Below are 26,724 nucleotides of genomic sequence, written 5' to 3' on the forward strand. Positions count from 1 at the left end.
GAGCAAATTTATCTGCTTTACACTCAGTTTGCAATTGTAAAACAACATTTTTGCAAAATGCTAAACAAAATTCTCTAGCCACATTATTCAAAACTAACAGACTTTGATTAGGGACATACACGACAGCACAGAAAGCGAAGTGGGAGAGAGAGAGGGGACAGGATCAAGAAAAGTTTGATAAATATCAGAACTCTATTGTGAAACATGGGGGGACAGAATCCAACGGCAAACAATCCACCTGTCAAAACCTGTCCCCCACCCATATGGTGAAAGATGTTGATGTAGTGGCTTAAAATATGCTGATTTATTCTGTGTGTGGATGGAGCTTAACCAGCATCAATTTAAACAGTGGTGGCTGGTGCTAAAAAAAATGCCTTAAATAATGTATTATTACGTGGAAGTTAAAAATTAAGCTGTTAGCATGAAGGTAGCACGAATCAGTGAATTTCAGTTTGAAGTAGGTATATTATCAATCTTTAAAGGTCCCATTCTTTGTGTGTTTTCGAAGCTTTGATTATGTTTACAGTGTGCAATATAACATGAGTTCATGTTTCGCGTGTAAAAAAACACAGTATTTTTCACACAATTTACTTATCTGTATACCGCTGTTTCCTCTGTCCTAAAAACGGCCTGATGATTTTTCACACTTTGCTGGATGTTTCAGAATGGTGAGCTGTCTATTCAGTAGATTAAACTGATCATTAAAACACCAACAATCGATGGTGTCTGAATGAATTACTACACTTTTATAGGCTAAGTTTTTCGGATTAGTTTCAATTACCATCTAACGTTAGTTAACAAAGCTAAACAGCGTTGCACTTTGTGTCATGAGTTACATAAACTTTTAAACGGACCGACTTAAATAATAAAATACACTTACCGCTTGTGGTAACGTTACATAAACAACGCCTTCTCCAGACAAAGAGGGAACTGCGTCATCTTTTAAGAATAATCTTTCTGCGAATCCGGCATTAAACTGACTGAGATTGAGGAAGCAGTCCTCAGCAAAATGTGCTGCCCATAGTTTTAAATTGTGATTATAATTTTCCGGAACCGAGTTAACCATAAACTGTAGCCATTGATCTCGTACATCGTCCATGGAAAGGCCAAACAAAGGTGATTTGACTCCGGGATGAAAATAACAGCGTTTCAATGGCATGGCGACAAACACACTCTACAAAAACAACGCTTCCTATTCTCGATTCTCGAGAGCAAAAGGACAACGCCCCCGAATTTGCGTGTTCTTGTGGGCGGAGGGTTCGTCAACAGACGGTTTTAGTTTCGTCATTAAAGCAGGAAGTGCAGGGCTGTAGTCCAAACCGGCCGTTCGCTTTAGGCTTTGAAAGGCAACTTCTGTTAAATAAAATATCTCGCTTGGCATTGAACTTTGAGCTTTATAATTTTACAGGTATTATTTATGCTCTAACAGCAACATTACACAATAACTAAAGTTTGAAAGATGGAATCGCAAAGAATGGGACCTTTAAAAAAAAAAATCTGCCATTTATTAACGCATATTAATGTGATTCAGAGATGATGGCAATAATACTAATGTTGTCCACCTGAGAGCCACAGGATAAACTGAGCTCAGTTTAAAGACTGAAAATTGTTCAATGAAATTAAATGAAGTACTTTATTTTTTACTGCGCAAGTTTACACTTCTTTTCTACTTCTATTTCTATGTTTTCTCATTATAACTCAAACTATGCTCAGATTATTAAGGGACCAAAGTCTGCAATCAAAAGACAGAGATCAAGAAAACATTTCTCACCAATTGAGTTAATGAACATCTAAAACAAAATGGATACTTACATGCAATATGACTGAGATCTCTGTTAAATCTCCTGAGCTACAGAAGAGCAATTTCTGAGCATTACATTTTAAAGTTGTATTCCTGATTTGGTGCTGATGTTCACTTTGCTGGAAACAAAAACACAAATTTCATATTTTTAATATCTCTGTTGCTTCTCATTGATCAGAGTTAGGAGATTAGATTAAATGTAGAGCAAATTGAGATTTTTTACTTACAGTAAATCCTGCTCTTGAGATGCTTCTTCTGAGAAAAATATCTTGCATGCATTGACACTCATGGTCAATAATATTTCACAAGAGCAATTTTTGAAGGGGAGACAAATAATACAGCCAGGGTCAAATTGTTTCTACTTAAACTTAAAAAACCCTGTTTTTGCCCCATTTGTGTGTCTATTGTTTTATTATTTACACATTTATTTTATATATATCATATTATTTACAATACACAGTGTGGTTTCAATTATGATATTTTGAAGGGGGGGCAACCCTAGTAGGTCCTGAACCCCCGGCAATTTCCGCTTACGTTGAAACTAGAGTTTCAGGAGACGTTATCAACAATGTCTCAAACTGTGCTCACATTTCTTATTATGATCTCAAACATTTTCTCATTAGGTTCTTCCAAAACCAAATGATCTGAGCTGGTATTCTTTTTAGCTCTTTACTCAAACTGTATGTCGACATTGCGTCCATTTTAACTCTCATGAGGAATTGTAGATCTTAAACAGAGCTGATACTTAACAGAGAACATTATTAAGTTTCCTGAGCACTAAAAGAGCAACCTTTGAGCAATAAAATGCTCCTAAACTGTGCACAGTAAGAGAGAGATTGACTAAAAAGTGTCAATTACATGACATTTTAGCTCTAAAATGTGAATAATCTGTCTAATTAAATAGTAAATAGCAGATTTGGCATTCAATTCTGGCCACGGTCCTCACAAAATGAAGATGTTTAGATATTTAAATGACCCTCAGGAAAATATCAGCATTTTTATGAGACCTTTTACTGTGCAAAAGTGAAAGCAATGCAAAATCTACTTGATTTAGAGACTCGGCCAAGTGTTCACTGTCCATTTCCATAGCAACAAAACCACCAAAAAAGCCCAACTGGTTCCTTTATTCCTTACTACTAATGATATGACATTTTACGCCTTGTGCAAACTTGTTCAAGTAGATTCGTGTTGAGGATCTGAAATGTCTGGGGCTATCATTTCCAGTGAAATGTGTAATTATGCATCAGCAGAACAGACTGTCACCTGTAAGAGTAGGAGGGAGATTAATATATTTAAGAGTGTTTATTCATGCTGAAAGGAAGTAGAACATAGATTAATAAATTGAGAGAAAGAACAGAGAAACTTTTCCATCCAAGACTGAATTCATGGGCCAGTTTCCATCAATGATTATTCAGCAAATGTTTATTTCTAAATGATAAACTTCTGTCCTTGTCTCATGATACAGTGAACGATTTATAAAAATAATAAAAAAAATAATAAAAAAACACTAAATGATTTGACCATGAAGTAGTTATGCTATTTTTCATATTATGAATGTCCTTTTTCCCCCAAAAAAATTTGTTCAGTTGATTTTTTCTGAAAGGTTTATAGATGTTTCATTTCATTCAAAGCATGAATGAATGTTCAAACGCCTCAATTTAAACCCAAAAATCAGTCTAAAAAGGGACCCCAAACTTATTTTCACTCCAAAATGACTATTGCGTTATGGCTTTACCCTCATTTCGTTCAACATTACTGTGTTAGTTGTGTGGTTTTGGACAGTGAGTAACTAAATAACGAATGTAAACAAATCCTTTAAGGTCATGGGTGTTAATAGTTTTAAAGTTCTCTTATTACATTAAAAAAAATCTCTCATTATATTTTAATGGTTTTACAAGTTTGATTTTAATATTTGGAGGTCAATTACAACCCAAAACAGCTTTTGAACTGTAAGTTCATTGAACGTCCATTAGATGGCAGAATACACAAACACTTCGCTTTTAGCCCATTTGTCAACAGTAGCCTAACTTAAATGTTGGTTTAATCTAAAATAACAATTCTGTCATAATTTGCATAGCCTCACTCACGCTGTTAATCCCTAGCCTACCTACGCTCTTTGTTTATTTTGTCGAATACAAAAGCAGAAATCCTGTAGAATGTGTTTTAACTAGGGGTGTTCCAGGTTTTTTGGAGTCGACTCCGATTCCTGACTCCCACTATGGGAGTCTATGGAATCGACTCCTCGACTCCATTTACTTCACATCAAAACAGGGTAAGAAATCAGAAAAAATTGCTGTTGTTACATTAAATTATTTACCCCTGACACAAAGTCCTAAAATCCTCTTATTAAAACTGCACACTTTTAGCGTGGCCGTCCAAATTAGTCCAATTAAGCGATGATTTTAGTGGCTATCATGTTTCTGTATCTATTACCAATAATTTTACATAGGAAAAGTCACGAAAAAAGATGTTTGTCGAGTGATGGCGCTAAACGCACATGATCATTGTCTTAAAAGGTGAGTTAAAGATAGCCCATACATTAAAAAAATGCACAATATTGATGCGTTTCTTCTTGATGTCCGAATTCTTATGATTTATGGTTAGTTTAATTACGTTAACCATAGGAAACCAAATCTATATTTATTGCAGTAATATACACAATCAATTCAACTAAAGCTAGCATGGAGGAAGCCTATAATCACAAACTCAAGTCGCTGTGATTGTTTTCCATTTCTAAAATAAGCACTCAAATGTGTGACATTTTCCCGCGCAGCTCTCTGTTTTAACGACAGTGAATGGAGCTGACGATGTAAAGTCTACAAAAGACCACAAAATCCCCATAAACTAGTCCACACGACTATTTAAGTATTCATTAATCATACAAACCTTTGTGTGAGGAACAGACTGTTATTTAAGGCATAATTCTCTGATTATCTTCCCCTCGAGTGGGCGGTTGACCGTTGAACTTGAGACCGGACTAGTGGGTTGAACTTGAGAACCGGATCCATTAAGGCAATATAATTCACCTCTAAAGAACGATTCATCGCAAAGATTCGACTCAAATGAATCGTTCATTCACTTTTCTCTTGTAGTCTACCTAAACTCTTTCGAAAAAAGAAGATTTTTGCTCAAAAAGATTTATATTATGCAAAAGTTTGAACCACTTTTAATGTAGTATGATACCTGGGAATGTAAGCTGTCAGTTTAGGGGCATTTTTCATCCACTTGCAATTGTCGTATCTTGAGAGATTAATTTAGTTTTAAGTTAAGTTATTTGAAATCATCTTCTAAAAAATTCAATTATATATATATATATATATATATATATATATATATATATATATATATATAAAAGAAAAATATATTATACCTGTAACGTTGTACAAAGTAAGGGATCCCGCGCGCAGTTCTACGTTTTTCAGCTTCTTAGGTAAAATCGTCACGGTCCCTGCGGACTCCTGTGCGTCTCGACGCTCTTTGTGTTGAATGTGATCAGACAGCGAAACGAAACACTCAGACCGTTGTCAGGTGCCTGGAAGCACACCGACGCCGACCACATCGCAACCACCGGCTTTTCCACAGCCTTAAACATCCATATCATCACGTTAAATCTTTAATCAGGTGAGGGTTTGCTTGGTTTGCCTTGTGAAAGCGTATGAAATGAAAGCGGGGCGCGTTTGGTTCGCTGCAGTCCACTGCGGAACGCGCATCTGTGTTATACGCAGAGCCGGCCCAGCCACTAAGCGACCCTTGCAATTGCAAAGGGCCCCGTGGCCTGCAGAGGGCCCCCTAGAGAGCGCACGCACCTCGCCTCATCTGTTTGGGGAGGTGTTTATTATACTCGAAGCGCAGACTGGGTGCAGGCGTGATGAGACGTCATGCTCGGCCAGATTCGCCTCGAGCTTCTTCGGTTGCGGAGCCGCACGCAAAGTTACAAAATTTGACGTGCACACCGGACACCGGCAAGCGAAATTGGGTCTCGTGCACTCCTCGTTGACGCAATTTTTGCCGTGCTCGTGCGGACGCGTCAAGTATAAACAAGGCTTAAAGCTACACTGAAGTTGGCCGTTTGATAAATGCAAGTTAATTCTTCAGTTCAATATTTGTGTCTAAAAAAGGCACATAAGTTCCTGTAGAGATAGCAATACACAATCTCCTTTTTTTTGCCAAATAAATGAAAGCATGTCATCAATGTCTTTCTCTTGCTGTATCAAAATCTCACCTAGCTTTCCTCAGAGATAGTCAAGTTCAGTTTGTGCATGATTACATGATATAACAATTGTGTTAATACTGTATCCTGAATTGTGGATAAGTAAGCTATATATCATATTATGCTGAAGTAAATTTCTGGAGTGTTAACAAGTAAAAGCAAAAACAACAACAACAACCGTACAGAACTTAAAAACCGTGACCCTAAAGCCGTGATATGAACCGAACCGTGGCTTTTGTGAACCGTGCCACCCCTAATGTGTACCTAAAGCAGTTTTCATCAATTTTATTTATTGCTTTTGGTATTTATTCAAGTGTATTTTTTGTTAACAGACTGAGAGTCCATTGCTTTTCTTGTTTTTTGGTTGTTTTGTTAATTTATTGTGGATATTTAAAATGTTTTCCGTATCAGAGTCTTTAAAAAATCTTTAAAAAAGGTGTACCTGCATTATTATGCCATTATCATTATTTTAGATGAAAATGGGTTTAGAACGAAAAATCTTATCATTTATCGCAATGATTTCTTGACCAATTTATTGTCCAGCAAAATTTGTTATCGTGTGCTGTTTTTGCCTTTTAAACTCTGGTGTCAATTAAAAATGTTTCTTTGATGGTCAGTGAAAATCACTTTATCAGTCTTTTTATTCAGCAAGTTCATCCGTGTGTGTTCATTGCACTGCACTGCCATTCAGCTCAGTGGTATCATCATTTTCCTGTTAGACATCAAACATGGAACTCAACTCAAGAACTCAAGGTCTTTTATTGACGTTCTGTACATGTTACCACATAAGAACGAAATACGTACTCAGGACCAGCAGCGTAAAAAAAGATAATTATCATACAGTAGGCTACATAGAATAATTAAAACATAATTTAATAGACTACGAAATTTTAAAGTAACATAGTAGATATATGTACAGTATAGTTATAAGGTAGTCATTGCTTTTCTTTAGGCCTTACTTAAAACGGTCAAGGGCCTCCAACCAAATTTTGCTTAGGGCCCCCAAAGGTCTAGGGCCGGCTCTGGTTATACGTCTTTATTTATGTTATTTATACACTAAAATATATCGATGACAAATATATCAGGTGTTTTTATCAGTGATTTGATTGTAAATAACCCTTACAGGAACATAACGTAGCTGCTTTTCTGTCGTAAAGTGATGTATGCCATGGTTTTGAAATTCATGTGCCATGCTATTGACATTGCACTCCAATGTACTTCCGAGAATACCACGATACTCCAACGGTAGATGTTTAAAAAGACATGATAGTACCAAGATACCACATCCAAACAGTCATGGTAGTATCATGGTACTTTTCCGCGTTATTTTATATCAGTTTGTATGTCATGTATTGCATTATAATACTGATACGCAGGTTGTACTTTTTTGTAAATTTAAATTACTCTTGTATTAGTATGATTTTGACATATGCTATTGTATTATCTGAAGTACCTTGGCCTACCATGTATCCTAAATACTATGGTATTTGATTCAGTTGGTTAAAAATGAAAGCATGTTCATGATATTACCATCTTTTTGCCATCGCTCTATCATGGTACAAGCATAGTCACTCTTTAAACTCGTATTATGGCGTAACCTGAGGTTAAGTGCCTTGCACAAGGATACAGTTGTGAATCGGATCAACCTCAAACCTACAACCTTTGGACTGCCAGCTTAGGCCTTTGAAAATTTAACGCTAGGAACTATTAGGTTTGTTCTGCTATTTGTATTTTTATTAAAATTGGTTAATTGTAATTCTGTGGTTCTTTGGTGTAGTAGTTACAAAGCTGAGGTGATAAACCGGTTTTAGCCCCACAATTCATGAAGCATAGGCAACAGTTAGAAATGTAGTACAGTGGGTTTTGAGATGTCATTGTCAGATATGAAAAGTTTCTGCCTGTTCTGCAGCATATTATTGTTTTTCTCTGGGTTTCACAGAACATGCTGCATAATGTGTGTGAACTGTGCAGTGTTTGTTTTATAATTGTTTAGTCTTCTGTCCACACAGAAAGACAGTATTCCATTGTTTTTCGAACAATGTCGGTATATGTTTATCACTTTAAAGTCGTCGTTGTGCGCTTACCCCATCAATTTCCACTTGTCAATACTTGTTACGGTTGTTAAGATAAAAAGTGAAATAGTGCATGGCTATTAATTATAGGCTATACTGTATTATTCGTGTCCTTAGTGGCATGAAATGTAATACTTGACAAAGTTTCATACTTGAGGTTAAGGATTTGTTCAACTCCATAGCTTTCCTCAGAGCACCAAATGTCTGAATGAGTTGACCTCACAGGTTGGAGAAAAAAATAGGTAACTGGCACAATGTCCATGTTGTATCAGCCCCAGGATTTATTTATCTACATATTTTCAGAACTTCCTGTTCTTGGATTGCGCTTGAGCTTGTAGACCGTTGGTACAGTATCTAATCTGTGGTATCAGTTAATAGCCGTTGACCTTGGCCATCCATTTCAAGTCAATATTCCTGCCGTCTCAACTGCACTGGGCAATTTACCACCCTGTTTGCTGTATTTCACAATGCATTCTTTATGTTCAAACCTCTCAAACCTGTATAAGAGAATCTTTATGCCTGCTTATTTGTGGAGCAGATGTATGGGTTGCATTGGGTCTGTGAGCAATATATGGGTTGCATTGGGTCTGTGAGCAATATGAATAGCAAAAGATTTCCAGGTATTGACTGTTTTACCAGTTTAGGAGGTTTGATGGGTTTTAAGTTGTGTAAATGGCATGTCGACCATTCAGAATGAGCTGTACCTAGTTATTATGTTAACTTGTTTTAACTTGTATTATGTTAACTTGGCGTTTACAAGACACTATCGGCACAGTTGGCCACTGTTTTGATGTCCATATTAATAGTGATTTTTATTGACATAGACCCGACCAACAGCAATACGTTTACATGGAAACACCACTTATATTTTCTTCACAACCTGTTTTTCTTTGGTAGAGTTAAATCTACGCATAGCTTGTGGCAGTTACATTGGAAAGCTTATAGCTAGCTATATAAAAAACCTTTTTAATTATTTAATGGCAGACTTATGAAACTATGTTTCTGACTCTTTTTTTTTTTCTATGTGGTAGCAAACAGAACCCATTTCATATCCAGAAATTTTCCTCTAGAGAATTGTTCTGACGGCAGGCCTCTGCAGGGATAATTACCTGCATGTGGAACTCAAGAAAAGGCCCTTTTTTGCCTGGAGTAGGTTCCTCCTCTACAGTAAAGGGCTCACTCACTGGCTCAACCCGTGCTGTGTTTGGCTGTCAATGTCAGTTGCAATATTCTGGCTGTAGTTCCTTTAAAAACATCCTGGTTGCACAAAGGCAGCGTTCTGTATTTTGATGTTTTTTCTAGGATCTTGTCTTTGCCCTGGGACCATATTACACAAACTTCTCAATTCTAAAATCCTATATTGTATACACTCAGTAACCAATGGTGATTTCAGTTAGTATACTTGTCAGACTGGCTTGAGGGGATAGTTCACCCAAAAAGGAAAATTTGATGTGTATCTGCTTGCCCCCAGGGCATTCAATATGTGGATGTCTTTGTTTCTTCAGCAGAACGCAAATTAAGATTTTTTTAACCCAAAATTGCTCATATAATGTATGTCAATGGGGTGTATTTTTATGAGAGTCACTATGAGAGTAAAAACAAACAGACATACAAATCCATATTGAACCCTGCGGCTCTTAAGACATGAAACGATCGGTTTCTGCGAGAAACTGAATGGTATTTATTTTTTACCTCATATCAGACAAATGACATCTAGTATTCCCATCGACGTTACTTCCGCCGAAGAAGGCATGATATACAGGCATGATCATAGATATATTTACATAGATACCTCTTTACCAATACCATAAAAATCTGCGCCGAGGAATATATATATATATATATATATATATATATATATATATATATATGATTGCGCCTGTATTTTGACTTTTTCCGGGGAAGTAGTGGTGCTGGGGGATACTAGATGAGATTTGTCTGATATGAGATCTTGTTCTAAAATTATATTAGCATGGTATTTCCCTGTCATGTTCCAGTGTGGATAGAAATGTTACATGCATTTTAAATGGCTTATTATTAACAAACTGCATGTATATGTAACACTGTTAATGAGATCCGTACATGTTTATTAGCTATTCTCTCCTTTTGAGAGAGATAAGTCTTTGCAAGATAAGATACAAATTATTTTTTTATGTGTCCGGCACCAGTGACGGATCAGCCTGTTCATGTTTTGTGTGTATGTGCCAAAAAGAAAACAGAAATTGGACAGTAGGAGCAGTGCAGTAAATTACTAAAATATGAAAATAAAACATTTGCAAGTAAAACAATTATAATTATGTACTTTAAATACACTACTTGTAAACTAAGGTTTTATTGCAATCCTAAAGCAATAAATCCTGAAATGTTAACAGCACTAAATTTAATTATGCTCACCTCCTTGTGATGTTTAAGCGCAAATACAGTGTAATTCGTTTTGTGGCCCCACACTGTGTTAATATTGGCTACTTTCAAGATGGTATCAGGTATATGTATTATACAATGTTTATTCAGTAAAGAGTACTGAACCAGTAATACAAATTTAAATGAGTTAACCAGAATACAAAAAATAAAATAAAAATAAAAATAGATTGTACAAAAGATGCAAATATCAGAAAGTTACATGGAACTCATGGTTACTTTATGTTTAAGTACAAACTGAGTGTGGCACAACACTGTGCTATTGATTACTTTTTAACAGATTATATCTAGATAGAATATTTACTTTAGCTGCCAATGTTTACTTGATTCGATATAAGTTGAAGTAGTAATTCCATTGCAAGTTTCCCAGCAGTTAGCGTGATCAAAATAAGATATGACTGAGAAAATGTACATAATTTTATTAAAGAATTTCATTAAGATGTAGGTGAAATTTAAGTAATTTAAGTAGGAATAAAACCTGTCATGTGCAAACTGAATCGGGACTAAGTTGCTACTACTAGAGTATTTTACTATCATTTCTTTGAATTTTTTCATAGGATTTTATCACAGAATTTCTCTTCAGAACTCTTTCCCTGCCAAACACAGAATTTTCCGTTATTTGTGAGAAACTCCTCCCAGCCAAAAACGGAATTTTCCGTGTTTTCAGTGTTAGATGCTAGTGGGCGTCATTACACATCTTCTGAAGGAGTACTGAATCTCCTGATCAAAACACACACGCGTAAGGAGGAAAACAAGCGATCGTATGTATTCATATGAAAAATAACGTAATCATCAACATTAAACAGCATATGAATCAAAACTATGTAATGTTACTGAATGAAATGTGAACCCAGGACGAGCTACAAGACTGTGCAAGCATTAGGGGTGTTGATGGACTCGATCTTCTCCATCTGTGTTTGATCATCGCTCTGAATCTGATCTGAATACAATTACAAATTTTCTCAAATTTTTTCACATTTTTAGATTTTCTCAGCTTTTTGTTCAAAATTACTTTTTTTTAAATGAAACTTACCCATATTCAAGTTTTGATAAAAAAAGGAATACAAGCAAATGTGAGAGTGTGAGAAATGAATGTAAGAATAAAAAGCTCTCTCTTTTGATATATGCATGCTCAGATATTCATAAAACAAAATATTCTATGGGCCATTAGATCTTGGTGAAAATAGTCAAAAACCCTGGCGGTGGCTGGCAACTTATTTTAAAAACGCTGGCGGGGAAAGAGTTAAGATGTGGGCAAAGTTTTAGAAGTTGAATCACAGTAAAACCTATAGGTGCAAATTTAATCAGGACTAATGTTCAACTACTTAAGTATTTTACTATCAGTTCTTGGATTTTTTTAAAACAAAATTTTATCACCGAATTTCATTAAGATGTGGTCAAAGTTGTAGTAGTTTGAGTCACAGTAAAACGTAGGTAAACGTGCAAATATAATCGGGATTAATTTGCAACTACTAAAGTATTTTACTATCAGGTTTTGAAAAACAAAGTTACATATTTTTATCACAGAATACCATTAAGATGTAGGCAAAGTTTTAGTAGTTTGCGTCACAGTAATACCTACCATGTGTAAATATAATCGGGACTAATTTGCAACTACCAGAGTAATTTACTATCAGTTCTTGGGGGGAAAAATCTCACCAAATTTCATTAAGACGTGGGCAAACTTTTAGTAGTTTGAGTCGCAGTAACACCCGTGTGCAAATTTAATCAGGACTAATTTGAGAGTTTTGACCACCCAAGTTAGCCAGACTCAAATTCTGTCAGACCAACAGATTAACCCTTTTGAATGTTCTCAGTATACTGTTCAGACACCTCTTCGACCAGCTACTGTTCAAAACATTACCACCTATTGTAAATTATTCATCAGCCTTTTCCATAGCTATCCTCTGGTTACATAAGTTTCCGAGGCAAAAGGCACTTCTCTGTGAATGCTGTTCCACTCTATTTCAGGCACTTGCGCCCTGCAGGGTTTCTCTCGAGCGCGGGAGTTGTAGCTTTCAGGGCAGCATTTTAACACGGGAGAAAACTGATGTGTCAGTCTTGATGCAAGATGTCAGGAATTCAAAAGAATGAGAAAGTGAATGTGTGGACATTCTGACAGTGTCCTAATTCCAAAAAGCAACAAAAAGATCATTTACTTCATAGGCAAAAGTATTAAATTAAAATCAAAGTCAGACAAAGAATTAAATAAACCGAATTTGAGAACTAAATTTCACCCTTGTGTTTGCGAAAACATTTGTGTAGATTAATAATTAGCCTGAGAGTTATGTCAGCCATGATTCAAGCTTGGAAAAGTTCTCTCTGTCCTTTTTTAAATCCATTTGCATGTGCATAACTATGCAACATAGATAAGTTTTAATATAATCATGAGGTAATTGAGAAATCCTGTTAGAGGCATTTAAGCCCAGATAGCCTTCTGCTTATTATAAGATAACAAAAATTGTTTGCTTATCTTAAGGTAGTGTGTATAAAGGTCAAAAGTTTTTTCTTCAATATTCTCCTCTCAGGGAGATGTTTTTTCAAAAAGAATATTTGCAATCCTGTAATTACAATTCATCAGTACACTATAAAAAATATTTAAAAAATACGTTACATGCTTGCCTTAATTTTGAGTTCATTGAAATTAAAAATTTGAGGTAATACAATTACATTTTTTTGACCTTTATTAAAAGATTATTAAAATATTTGGTATTATCAAAAGTGTATCGGGTAATTGTGTGTGTTTTATTTGTGATGACACAGTGAAACATGCCAAATTGTAAAAAAATTATGATTTATCACATTTTTTATGTGGTTCAGATACAATAATATTTTGAGTTTCTATTCATTAAACCAATTTCCTTCATTGTATCAACTACATTTTTTTATTTCAATGAACAAAAAGATTTAAGGCAACCAGGTTACTTACTTTTTTAAGTTAAACCAACAATATTTTTTACAGTGTATTTGTAAATGTTCTATTAAAAATAGTGCTGTCAAAATTAGCTTTAACATATGCAACAACAACAACAACAAAAAACAGTTTAACGCAAATGCATTTAGTATCAGTTTATCTATCATCCTTTGTCTAGAGTTACTTCATTTGACCACACTCTTTTAAACTGTTAAAGTGCAACAAGACGAGTAGGGTTGGGCATCGTTTTGATTTGAACGATTCTGATTCCGATTCCGATTCTTACTTTCGATTCCGATCTTTTTGATTCTCGATTCCGATTCTTTGAGGGGTGGAGTCAAAACATGTCACATCGATATTCAATGCTATTTTCAATACAACGGGGGAAAAACGCTGCATATACTGTCAATTAGATATTTTTTATATATATTTTGAAAAGTCTTTTGAAAGTCTAGGCAATCAAACATTTCTTCTGAAGAGATCACTTTATATGATAAAGCTTTTAAGCTTTTTCTCATATATAAACATTGATCAATTACTATTAAAATTATCTCACAAATATTTGTTAACTCAATGTATTTTTTACAATGGGGTAATTGTTCGGAATCGAACTGAATCGAAACTGAAGATCGGAACCGAAAATAAATTTTCTAAACGATTCCAATGGAATCGTTATTTTTTAAATGGTTCCAAGTTAGAACCGGTTCTCGATGCCCAACCCTAAAGTCGAGAACATGCTGTCTGTGAAGGTCCTGACAATGTGACACACAGAAAGGTGCAAGCACAACGGCACACCCAAATCGAGTTTTCTTTTGTGCTTGAACAAACAATAACACACAGAATTATGCCAAAATGGCCGTTTTGTTGAGTATTCTCATAAGAGAAGTCTTCAAGCTGCAGTCCATAACTTTTTGTGGTCTAGCGGTTAATAAACAGAACTGCATGCCTCTTGCGGAAGAACTTTGCATCTGGAGCTACTTCTCTCAGTTTATGTCTATGGCGAATCACGCAGGGATTGTGCTCCTCCGCAGCGGTTGCTACCAGACCGGTCTGAAATAGTCCCAATATATTATTACTTATTATAAGAGTACTATAATGATTCAGGGTAAGACAAAAACCTGGTTTGGAAAATGGATTTATGTTGTACATTCTCTTTATATAATTTTTTGTAAATCTTGAACAATAAAAAAGTTACGGACAGCAGATTTAAATGAGTTACATAACGTCAGATCCGCATCATGTTCGGCAGCGGCTGTTCGTAATAAACCAGTTTCTGTGATGTAGGTAATTAATGTTAATCATAGAACAAAATTTGTTTTAATAAAGATTAATCTATATTTAATTTATAATTTATGCACTTTATTCAATTTCTATATATTAATTATATATGAAGGCCAGAGGTAAAAAAGCATTTATTATTGTTTTTTAAGTTCACATAAATTATTTTTTTAAAGCCTAATAAATGTTGAAATTGATAGCTTTCTATTATACTCTAATGTTGAATGTCTATCATTAAATTTAAAAAAAGAATACTAATTTCATAGAGGCAGTATCAGTGATGCTGTTATTTATGTTGTTTCTTACATTTTTTAATATTTGAAGTAACTGTGACATTATAATATGAAAATATTAAAAAATGATGTTTTTAATCGTGATTCATTACAGAAAATTTGCTTTAATTAGTATTTTTTTAAATCAATTTACAGCACTAATTAAAAAAAAGCACCAATTGCTTGAAAAAATGTGTAATTTGATGGCAGTCACACCATATCCTGGTAGTGCATTATGTTAGAAGTGGCTGATAAGTATTAGTTTGCTTTCTGTAAAACCACAATAGAAAAGCACAAAGAGTGCTCTGCAAGATTACACCTACTTTTAATACTGATATAAAGGTGTAACTTTCATATGGATAATTTTAGCAGCAAATGATGCAGTGTATCATTTTCTGGGGCACTAGTCAATTGTTCAGTAATTATTAAATGGGATGCGAGTAGGGTATTTTTGTATTTATCCGTTTTGCCCTGGGGGTTATATCTATGCCTGCTACACTCTTTCAGATTTAATAAGATATGTTTAACCTAATGGAAAAAAATAGGTCTTGACCTGGTTTCTTTGTGGTCATGTGGCATCTTTTGCTCTTTGTTGCTCGTTACTAAATGTATTGTGGTTTAACGCTGTCAGCTATAGAGTGTGGACTTTTAGGATTTCTTTTTGTGTGATTCATATTGAAGTATTTGTTTAATAGTTAAGATGCATTGATATTTTGTGCAACAGTACATTGGGGAGAGAGTGTGTGGGAGGTTGCATGTGCATTTGGCAAAAAAAGGCAGTTGTTGTGAGGGAAGGAGTGCGTGTGCATACTTGAACTGTGGCTACAATCCTTTTTCATAGAATTAAAAGATAAACTTGACCGCATCATGAAACATCACTCCCTTATCTTTTTTTTCATTTGATTAGACTCTTCGACCATATATTTTTTTATATACTGTATAATTGATTGAATTTAATAATTGATTTTTCAGTTTAAAGTGAAAAATGCGTGTTTAGTGCTGCAACTAACGCTTATTTTATTAATTGATTAGTTGGCCAATTATTTTTCTAGTTAATCAGATAGTGTTTCAGATGTTTTTGTTTTTATTGACAACTATTCCACATTCTGCCCAATGCTGTCCTTCAAACAAATGTGTCAACTGAGTGCTATCAAAACATGAATATATCTACCCTATCTATGAAATGAACCATGGTTGTACAACATGAATAAGGTGTTATTTAAGGTGGTTAAACAAGTTTGTGGTATTGCTTGTCTTGGTGGGGATGACGTTCTTGCACAATTTGCAGACAACATTGGTCGGACCATGGTCAGACAGACTTATAAAATCCAAAAAACTGCCATTCTTACTTGTTGTGCTGATTTGTCAACAATTTCCTCGCTCGCTGCGGCACTCATTTTCCACTTATCTTCCACTTATCACTTCACAGACCACGGCGGTTGCTGTTACTGAAGGGTCCAACACGAGACAATATGGCGCAACCAAACATGATATTGTTACATGATTGGCTATTAGCTTGTGTCTTTCCCATAGACTGTAAAAAAATATGGATGTAGTTACGTCCGTGACATCACTCATAGGATTCTGAAGAACAGTTCTGAAGTGTAAAGTAGAGACGAGCTGGCCTAAGCTATCTTGGCTGTGCGTCATCGTGTGTCACGCCCCCGGATAACAGGAAATGAGGTGGGACGTGGGCAGAGCTGAGGTGACGTGATGACTAACAGACAGCAGATAAACGGCTATCCACCTGTCACTCAAAGTGACCACGCCCTTAATTATGCAGAACTTTAAGGCTTTATATAATGTGAATGAATGAGTTATAAAAAAGTTCACCCCCTCACAGTTGTCATGAAGGGCAAAATTAGCCATATAGACCAAAACCAAAATTTGTACCAGGCTGTAATCATGTGGTTTTTTTTGTTGTTGTTTTTTCTGGAAAGTTGAGCATTTTAACATTGGGCTCAATGAGATTCTGCTCCCTTCTGGATCCTGTCCCTAGTGGCCAGTTGAGGAATTGCAATTAAGTTTCTTCCGTATTGGCTTCAACAGAAACTAGGGGAGGTTGCCGCTTGGTCACACTCTAAATTGTTTGGTCACCAGAGAGTGAGTGCCTTTGTTTAGGCAACCAAACATGCTTCGCAACTTCTGGTTTCTTCTGACAAAGATTTTTTTTTTTACTACATGTCTATCGCGATACACATTACATATCGTTATCATTTTATCGGTTTTCCAAGTGCTACAATTTACACGCATTCATTCTGCTTGTTTCATAAATGAGACCCATTATCACATTAGAAATATAACATTTATTCTAGCTATAATCTCATGTAACGCTTATCTGTAAGATACACTATTTAGGCTACCCGGTTACTGTTACTCAAGGGTGTGTGTTACAGTGATTTTAATAGGTTTGTAAGAACTGCTTCAGGCCTTGACATTAAGTGGCTTGTTACTTTAACTATAAAGTAAACATCAAAGGTCACTTGTAGTAGGTCTGAAAAGAGAGTGAAGTGATTGGGCAACATTTCTAAAACTGGTTACACTGGGATTATATGGTCATCAATGTGTCACACACATCAGAAAGTCAACACTTAGTGTGTATTCAGCCTTTGCGCCCACATTATGTCAGGGGCATGCCCTTCTGCTGACTGTATTTAAATCTGTGCCCAAATGCAAACAAGTTTATTTGTGCTCACAAAATAACTATTTGTCTTTCATTCTCTGGAAGCCTTTCAGTTGAGGTTTGCTTTAACATTTTCATCCTTTACTTTGACTCAATCTCCTCATTGAAATGCCACCGCACGGTCTGCTACGTCTGCTGAAAAAGTCTCTGTTTAATCCCATAACAATGTGAAACACTAGAGTATTGTGATTCTGGTTATGTGCTCATCCATTATGATGTCACGGTTGTGGTAACATTGCCTGGCAGCACAGGTGAAACAAAATAGCTTCCTTTGCATGCTATTGCTACAGTTATCTGGGTGGTTTCTACTTTTTATTCAAGTAGTCGTCTTCTTGCTGGTGACATCTGGGTCATTTCTCATGTCTTTTGGGTGGTTGCTAGGGTGTTCTAATATTTTGCTGTGATTAGGGTCATCTGGTCAATTAAGTGGTTGTTGGAGCCATTTGAGTGGTTGCTAGGGTCATCTGGGTAATTTCACAGGTCTATGGGGGGTTGTGAGGATATTCTTTTCTGAGTGATTGTTAGGATCAATTAGGTGGTTGTTAGGGTCATTTAAGTTGTTGCTATGGTCACCTGGTTAGTTTCTCAGGTCTTTTGGGGGTTGTTAGGGTCTTCTGTTCTGAGTGATTGCTATAGGATCAATTATGTGGTTGTTGGGGCCATTTGAGTGGTTGCTAGGGTCATCTAGGTAATTTCTTGGGTCTTTTTGGGGGTTGCTAGGGTTTTCTGTTCTGAGTGATTGCTAGGGTCAATTAGCTGGTTTTGGGGTCATTTGAGTGGTTGCTAGGGTTATCTGGGTCATTTTCTCGGGTCTTTGGGGTGTTGCTAGGGTCTTCTGTTCTGAGTGATTGCTAGGGTCAGTTAGGTGGTTGTTGGGGTCATTTGAGTGGACTTTTTTGGTGATTTCTATAGGGCCCTGTGAAATCAGTTTTATTTTTCCCAAATTCACAAAGAGAGCACTCTTTGTTTTTCTTTTGTAATTTTTCTGCATTCAGTTATTTTGCATTTTATTTTATTTCAATAATAATAAAAAATCATGGTCTGATTAATTTAATAAATTTTTCTTTTCTTTTTTTTTTATAAAAAAATGAAATGTAATTTCTTAGTTTTTATTTTTTGTTTCATAAATTTTGTTGTGTATTTTAATTAGTGTGGCAATCAAATGAAGGTGTAAAATATTCATTTATCCAATCATGAAACTTTTTTTGTTAAAGTTTTAATAATTTATTATTATATTTAGTCGTAGTAGTAGTTTTGAGATGTAGCTAAATTCTACAGCAGTAATATACTTCTGTCACAATTTCTTCAAGTTAAACTAAACTTTTATTTTGGCAGGTGAAAACCTTTTGAGTTTGTGTGTTTATGACATGACAAGCATTTTTATTAAAATTAAATGGTCAAATTCTCATGAAGTGCCTCTGGAGATGAAATTCATACATTAATCTCCTCATATGAGACTGCAGAGGCTGAAAACACTGCGAGCATCACGTGGCTTTAGTGTGTGTGTGCGCGCGCTGTGTATGGGTGGGAAATTAAACCATTTATTCACACAGAGACACGCAGAAATTTCAAGATTCATATTTAAACAGTCTATAGACACTAGTTTATATCGTGATTTAGATTTAAATGTTCTGACCTGCTTTTTATTTATTCATCAAGCATTTTACAAATTCCGTATTATACAGTAATTTCCGTTTTTATGACTGGATTCCACGACTCCTTCCGTGTTTTAAAGGGCCCTATTTCTTGTGTCTTCTCGATTATTGCTAAGGTACTTCTGGATAGTTTCTTTCTGATCCAAGTTAAGTCCCACCGCAAGTATTTAGGATGTGATTTTTACATACGACTACTTTTTTTGTTGTTGCATCATTTCATCATCCGCATTGTTGTTGGTAAAACCCTTGCCTTTGTTCTAATTGTACCTTTTCTTGTTTTTTCCAGTGTCTTCATTGTGATGGAGCTTCTGGTGAGCATGTCTTTGGTGAGATTGACAGCTTGAGTTAAAAGGAATGGAATGCAGAAAAACTGAAGACCACGCCCCCCTGAGCACAATGAGACTCAACTCGTCCTGAATCACACACACTCCACACACTCAAACGAACTTCCTCGCCATGGGCTCTGTGTACTTGTGGAAATTGTCCTCCCAAAAGCTGGGATTCTTCCTTGTGAGTTTCGGCTTCATTTGGGGGATGATGCTTCTGCATTTCACAATCCAGCAGAGGGCGACGCACGAAAGCAGTGCGCAGCTACGCATGCAGATATTGGATCTCAGCAAACGATATATCAAAGCCCTCGCTGAGGAGAACCAGAGCGTGATGGACGGACCCTACGTAGGCACCATGACGGCATATGGTGAGTCCTTAGCTGTATCTGAAATTGCATACTGTCTAGTAGTTACGTAGTTAACCTGTCATCATTAGTGCCCAAGCACCAAAGGTGCGAGAACCCTTTTTTCTTCTTCTTCATCATTTCTTCTTCTGATTTGGGTTTCAGAATTGGGTGGGGAAAAATGACTCGATAGCGCCACCTATAAAAGTTTAACAAAGTGGGACTCTTGGAGCAAAGTCCCAAATCCAACTGGAGTCAGCAATGTTTTATTTCCTCTGTGATTTGTGTGCAGTTTTTGCTGTTTCCAGGCATCATACTTTAACAAACTCCCAGAGAATTTTAATCGAATCATCTTAAAATTCGGTGAATGTAATCTTAAGGCCTTTGCGACACCAAATTGTGAAGATCTTGAGTTTTTGTCGAAGGGAGTGTCCCTGGCATCCTGACAAATTTCGAAAATTCGTCCATTAGACAGGAAGTCCAATGTCCAATCTTCCCCAAACTTCACGTTTGATAAGAGTCCAATCCTGAATACGTCTATGCCCATATGTATATATTCAGTGAGTCTTTTTGGGAAAGATGCAACAAGTTTTTCACACATGGATTTGGGGATCCTCTGCCATTCCTCGCAGATGCTCTCCAGTTCGGTCGGGTTAGTTAACGTTGGTAGACAGCCATTTTTCGGGCCATTCAGGAACAGTCATGGAGTTGTTGTGAAGCCACTCCTTCATTATTTTATCTGTGTGCTTGGGGTCATTGTCTTGTTGGAAGGTGAACCTTCAGCCCAGTCTGAGGTCTTGAGCACTCTGGAGAAGGTTTTTATCCACGATATCCCTATACTTGGCTGCATTCATCTTTCCCTCAATTGCAACTTGTCGTCCTGTCCCTGCAGCTGAAAAACACCCCCATAGCATAATGCTGCCACCACCATGCTTCACTGTTGGGGCTGTATTGGACAAGTAAAGAGCAGTGCCTAGTTTTCTCCACAGATACCACTTAGAATTAAGGCCAACAAGTTCCATCTTGGTCTCATCAGACCAGAGAATCTTATTTCTCACCATCATGGAGTTCTTCAGGTGTTTTTTAGACCAATGTCCATTGTCTTTGTCGGACCAATCTGCCATAAAGCCTCGACTGGTGGAAGGCTGCAGTGATGGTTGACTTTCTACAGCTTTCTCCAATCTCCCGACTGCATCTCTGGAGCTCAGCCACAGTGATCTTTGGGTTCTTCTTTACCTCTCTCACCAAGTCTCTTCTCCACCGATAGCTCAGTTTGCCTGGACGGCCAGCTCTAGGGAGGATTCTGTTGTCCCAAATGTCTTCCATTTCAGGATTATGGAGGCCACTGTGCTCTTAGGAACCTTAGGTGCAGCAGAAATGTTTTTGTAACCATGGCCAGATCTGTGCCTTGCCACAATTCTGTCTCTGAGCTCTTCAGGCAGTTCCTCTGACCTCATGATTCTCATTTGCTCTGACATGCACTGTGAGCTGTAAGGTCGTATTTAGACAGGTGTGTGGCTTTCCTAATCTAGTCCAATCAAACACAGCTGGTGAAACACTCAGATGAAGGTGTAAAACCATCTCAAGGATGATCACAAGAAATGGACAACAACTGAGTTAAATATATGAGTGTCAGAGCAAAGGTTCTGAATACTTAGATATTTCAGTTTTTGTTTTTTAATAAATCTGCAAAAATGTCAACAATTCTGTGTTTTTCTGTCAATATAGGGTGGTGTGTGTACATTAATGAGAAGAAAAAATTAACTTAAATGATTTTAGCAAATGGCTGCAATATAACAAAGAGTGAAACATTTAAGGGGGTCTGAATACTTTCCGTACCCATTGTATGTACAGTACATGACACTTTAAACACTTTTATAGAATCCTAGCAACATATTAAAAAGTGTCAGCAAGTGTTAAATTGCCTTGCATCTCGCTACAAAACATGCTAAAACATGTTGGCAACACTTAGCTAAGTGTTCAAGGGTGCTATTAATGCAATAAAACAGGAAATTGATGTAACTCAAGTATGCAATGTTGATTTTGCCCCAAATGTAACACGCAACATGCTAGAAACGTGTTAAAACATGCTAGCAGCACTCAGCTAAGTGTTAAAGCATGCTATTAATCAAATGAAATCGGAAGTTGCTGAAACCGATCTGCCCCAGACTTCACGTGTTTGAGAAGAGTCCTGCCCTGAACACATCTACATGGCAATATTCTGTTACATTGTAACACTGTGATGCAGTACTAGCAACATACTAAAACATGCCATTGAGTTCTAAACAAGCTACGAACATGCTAGCAACACTTAACACTTGTTGTTTGGTCACCATTGGCGACACAAACAGCTGACGGTACACAAAAAAACACTGGATTCTCAATTTTTTTGTTTGGGAACGTTGAATATTTTTGTGGTCAGCTGCAATCGATGACGCTACTTTCGTCTGCTGCTTGCAACCTCGTTTTGAATTTATGTAAAGATAGTGTGAGGAATAGAGAGCTGTACTGTGAAGAAAAGCTGGAGGAATCCTGCAGTCGGCCAGTTTGCATCCAGCAGTCAGTTTGAAGTCCGTTTTTCATATCAGCCATATATATATATACACACAGCTGCTGCACTGCTGCAGCACTACGGCTTGTTATATCCCACCTCCTCTGGCTTTGTCTTTCCTGGCCTTTTTTTCCTTCCACTGCATGCTTTATCCTATATTTAGCTCCCATGATGACCCGAGGCTGTAGCTGAGAAGCGATGCCATGCGGAAGATCCATTTGTGATGGGCCGCAAGCATAACAAGCAATGTTTATAGAGACAATGTCATTGTTCTTAAGCAGAAGAAAGCTGTGGCGGTGCCTGTTTTAGCCTTTCTTTCAGAACGCAGCCGTCGATAACTTATTCATGCCGCTAATAGAGGCGCTCCGTTGGGCAAGAGGCCTCATTACGGCTCACGGATGACTATCGATCTAGAAGCAAAGACGCACACCACACTGCTTCCTGGAAACAATACGGCCACCGTTTCTTGCACTAAACGGCTTCTTTTACGGTTGAAGTCGCAATTAGTCAATGTATTTATCGGGTTCAAGAAACTTCCAGAGGGTTGTGATGCAAGTGATCACACCTGACTTTTGGGTTTCATATCTAGGAGAGTTGACGCCGATAGCATACTGTGCTCCAGCAGGTGAAATGTCAGACGTGTAAGATGTATCTGTGGTAACATTATCAGCAGCAAATGCCTTAGTCGGTTGGTGATAATGCTAATTAAGGCAAATGCTTTTAGAGGTAACTCAACCACTGAGAGGAAGTACTTCATTTTCTCAAGGCAGGAGTCTTCAACAGGGGATCATGAGTATGAAAAAATGCTCTCTTTGGCAAATCTCAAAAGGAATATACAGTCTTGTTCAAAAGTTTACACACCCCATGCAGAATCTGTGAATACTTTTAAAAAATAAGACCGCTCATTATTTTTATTTTATTTAAAACTGTCCTAAATAAGATAATTTACCTTGTGCGTGTGTATATATATATATATATATATATATATATATATATATATATATATATATATATATATATATATATATATATATATATATATATATATATATATATATATATATATATATACATACACATATAGTCCACAAGACAAAAAATATTGCTGAATTTATAAAAGTGACCTGTTCAAAAGTTGTACCCTGATTCTTAAAGCTACACTGTGTGATATTTTCCCCCATCTAGCGGTGAAAAGGTTATATGACCATCCAGTGAATATTAGTTTCTGTTCCTCTCAATTTTGATTTCGTTTTAACTCCTACGGTGGCCGATTTAGTCCAAGATTAACATGGCAATCCCCCTCTTCACATTCGACACGGTGCCATCGATTGTTAAAACGCGAAAGGCGAATCTTGAATTTATGGGTATGTCCCTCTTTGGCTAATGTACTTTCAATATGGAGGGGCAACATGGCGACCAGCATTCGAACCCCTCGCCCGTATGTATTTTCAATGGCATATTATAAACTTACAAGAATACTTTATTACTTCAAAGAAGTAAATATACATTAATGAGCACATATATTTTTGAAAGAACTAAGTGTTTTTAGCTAAGAATAAACTAAAAAAGTTACACAGTGTAGCTTAAATACTTTTTGTATCTGAAGACCAAGGTCAACTGTACTTAATTGTACTTCCAGGAAACATGCTAGTATCTTCTGTCACTTTCAAAGGGCAGCACTAAATGAAAATTGACATTTAAACAAAATAAGCACACTATAGCACACTTTAACACTTAGCTAAGTGTTGCTAGACTGTTTTAGCATGTTTCTAGCATGTTGAGTGTTATGTCTGGGGTTGAAGTGTTTTGGCTTCCTTTTTATGACTTGTGCAGCACTCTTGGGTTTCCTAAGCCTCTTCTCATTGACTATTAGGGAGCTTATGGTATATTAGTTTTGACACTTATATTATAGGCTATTATATTATACATATACAGGTTTATAATTCTTAGTGGTTTGTCTGTGATCCACAATGAGTTCATTGTAAGAAACGATTCCTGTCTCAACATGATCTGTTCCTGTTTTACTGGTAAATTCAATCACAGTGCCATCTGTGATGGAATCTGGTTTCTCTTAAAACAAGGAAACAAAAATGTAGCTGGTCTCATGTATAGTTTTAAATATGTAGTTAGTCTGCTGTATGTCCAAGTACTGCTTTTCCTGTAAACCAGAACTGTGGCTTTTTGTTTATAATGTGGATCTATATCCTGCTCTCTATAATCTAATCTTGGTCAGTGTATCGTCTCCTGTCTACATTGAGTCTCACTGAAGCTCCAGGAAATGCATCCCATTAATGCATTTAATGGAGTTAATAAGTGAGACTCAGACAGACAGACAGACAGACAGGTGAGGAGAGGGTCTCCTTTTTTTTCTCCTGAAGTTTAAGGTCAAAGATGATTCACCATGGTATTATGAAAGGTAAAAACACAAATCCAGACCCGTCTTTCAAATCTGGGTTAGACTCATCTAAAGGTCGCCTTACTTTTACCTTAGAAACAATGTCAACTTTTATGTGTGCCATCTTAAAGGGATAGTTCACCCAAAAATGAAAACCATCCAATAAATTACATACCCTCAAGTCATCCTCGGTGTATATGACATTCTTCTTTCAGACGAATAAAATTGGAGTTATGTTAAAAGATGTATTGGCTAGGGGTGTAACGATACACTTGTGTCACGATTCGATATGTATTTCGATACTGAACTCACAATACGATATGTATCCTGATATTTTAAGGCAAAATATTTTGTACTTTATTATTATTTCTGATATTATTTGTGTTTTATTATCAGGACTCACCAATATTTCCCCATTGCATTATTATGCATTATATTCAACATTATGTATAGTTGTTGTATGATTCTATGTAATACGATTATTAATGTAATAATATCACTGAAACTCTAAACTTACATTTTTTCCCCTCTTTTTTTCAAATTTGTCTTGTGGATGACGCTCTCTAAAGTCTCGCCTTTTTCCTCTTGTTTTTCACATCATTATTGATGCCATTATAATCTTAAAATGTTATTCCCAGTTGTATTTAACATTTTATTCCCAGTTTGCACCGTTGTCTTGCAGCTTGTGACTGGTGCTTTTGTACTGTAGAAATGTTAAAGGTGCCGTATGTAATATTGACAGTTAGTGGTAGAAATGGGTACTGCAGTCATCAGACTGGACGCTCACATGGGTTGCCAGATTGCGGATACACAATCGTGCGCGGTTGGCGATGTACACTGCAAGTTGATAAGTTAATGTTTGCAATGTTTAATAGCTGATGCTTTTTACGTCGGGTAGAATCTGCGATCTCTGACGCAGTTTGTTAGCTGGCTTCCATGACTCCAATATGCTGAGTTTTCTGCCAACTGGCAACCCGTGGTGTTGTAATATTATAGGGTAAATTGGCAGTGGGCGGGATCACACATTCCAACACAGAACTCACATAACTGTTGCATATTTGAACTTAGAAATTATCCTAAATCTCTGCAAACATATGGTGTTATGATGCTTTAGTATAGTCAAAAACATTAACATACAGCACCTTTAATATCACATTCCGGTTATGCGGACATGACCAACCCCAAAGGGTTTACTGCTCACTGAGGGATTTAGTCCTGGGAAGTGTGATGATGATGTCATGACGTCATCACTGTGAGCAGTGGCATTCGGTGACATTGAAATATGGATTATACTCTCTTGTCTCCATCTGTCAGAGAAAATCCAAATGGATTTGGACTATTTTTTTGAGCTAGAGAGAAAGAGATAAAACGAGCTAAAACAGTCACTAGTTGAACTTTCATGATGTGACGTGTTTTTTGCATGAACAATTATATTTAGCAGGACATAATGGAATGGGTTCATTTTGGGATTAGGGAAGTTTTCACTAGCCATGAATCATGAGAAATATATTCCGACTTTTTTTGGTTTTTGAGAAGTGAGGGAGAAATAAGTGAGGGGAAACAAATAGTTTGAGGATTTGTGAGTTATGATGACACTGGAAAACAGCATATTTTTCTTCATACTATGATTCAACATATTATGATTTCTTTATTCAAGCAGTTGGCACGAACTGTATGTGAAAGAAATGTCGTCACCCAGAATTCCCTGAGAGAAATGGCCCATGGTAAAAGAATAATACTTATTCATTCTTCTTCTGTATTTTTATGGCTTATTAGATGTGGTGTTTGTTTATTAGATTCTT

General features: G+C 36.5%; 2 protein-coding genes across 4 annotated transcripts in view; one reads left to right on the top strand and one right to left on the bottom strand.

Moving 5' to 3' along the window:
• pth2rb (parathyroid hormone 2 receptor b) overlaps positions 1–4,797 on the bottom strand; it is a 44,604-nt gene extending 39,807 nt beyond the window's left edge. Inside the window, exons 1-2 of one of the 3 annotated variants that reach the window (XM_067415689.1) lie at positions 2,029–3,061; positions 1,813–1,920 (exon numbers count right to left, since the gene is read on the bottom strand). The gene's annotated coding sequence lies outside the window, so the exon portion shown is untranslated. Of the gene's footprint in view, positions 1–1,812; positions 3,062–4,687 lie in introns of those variants that run through there. The other 2 variants (XM_067415691.1, XM_067415690.1) reach the window with 2 other exon arrangements.
• Positions 4,798–5,262: 465 nt separating this feature from the next.
• Positions 5,263–26,724, top strand: part of mgat5 (alpha-1,6-mannosylglycoprotein 6-beta-N-acetylglucosaminyltransferase) — an 88,251-nt gene continuing 66,789 nt past the window's right edge. Inside the window, exons 1-2 of the mRNA XM_067415688.1 lie at positions 5,263–5,422; positions 19,590–20,000. Of these exons, the coding sequence (XP_067271789.1) occupies positions 19,760–20,000 (241 nt within the window). The 5' untranslated portion in view covers positions 5,263–5,422; positions 19,590–19,759. The remainder of the gene's footprint in view (positions 5,423–19,589; positions 20,001–26,724) is intronic.

Source organism: Pseudorasbora parva, chromosome 14 (genome assembly GCF_024679245.1).
Source record: "Pseudorasbora parva isolate DD20220531a chromosome 14, ASM2467924v1, whole genome shotgun sequence".
NCBI lineage: Eukaryota > Metazoa > Chordata > Actinopteri > Cypriniformes > Gobionidae > Pseudorasbora > Pseudorasbora parva.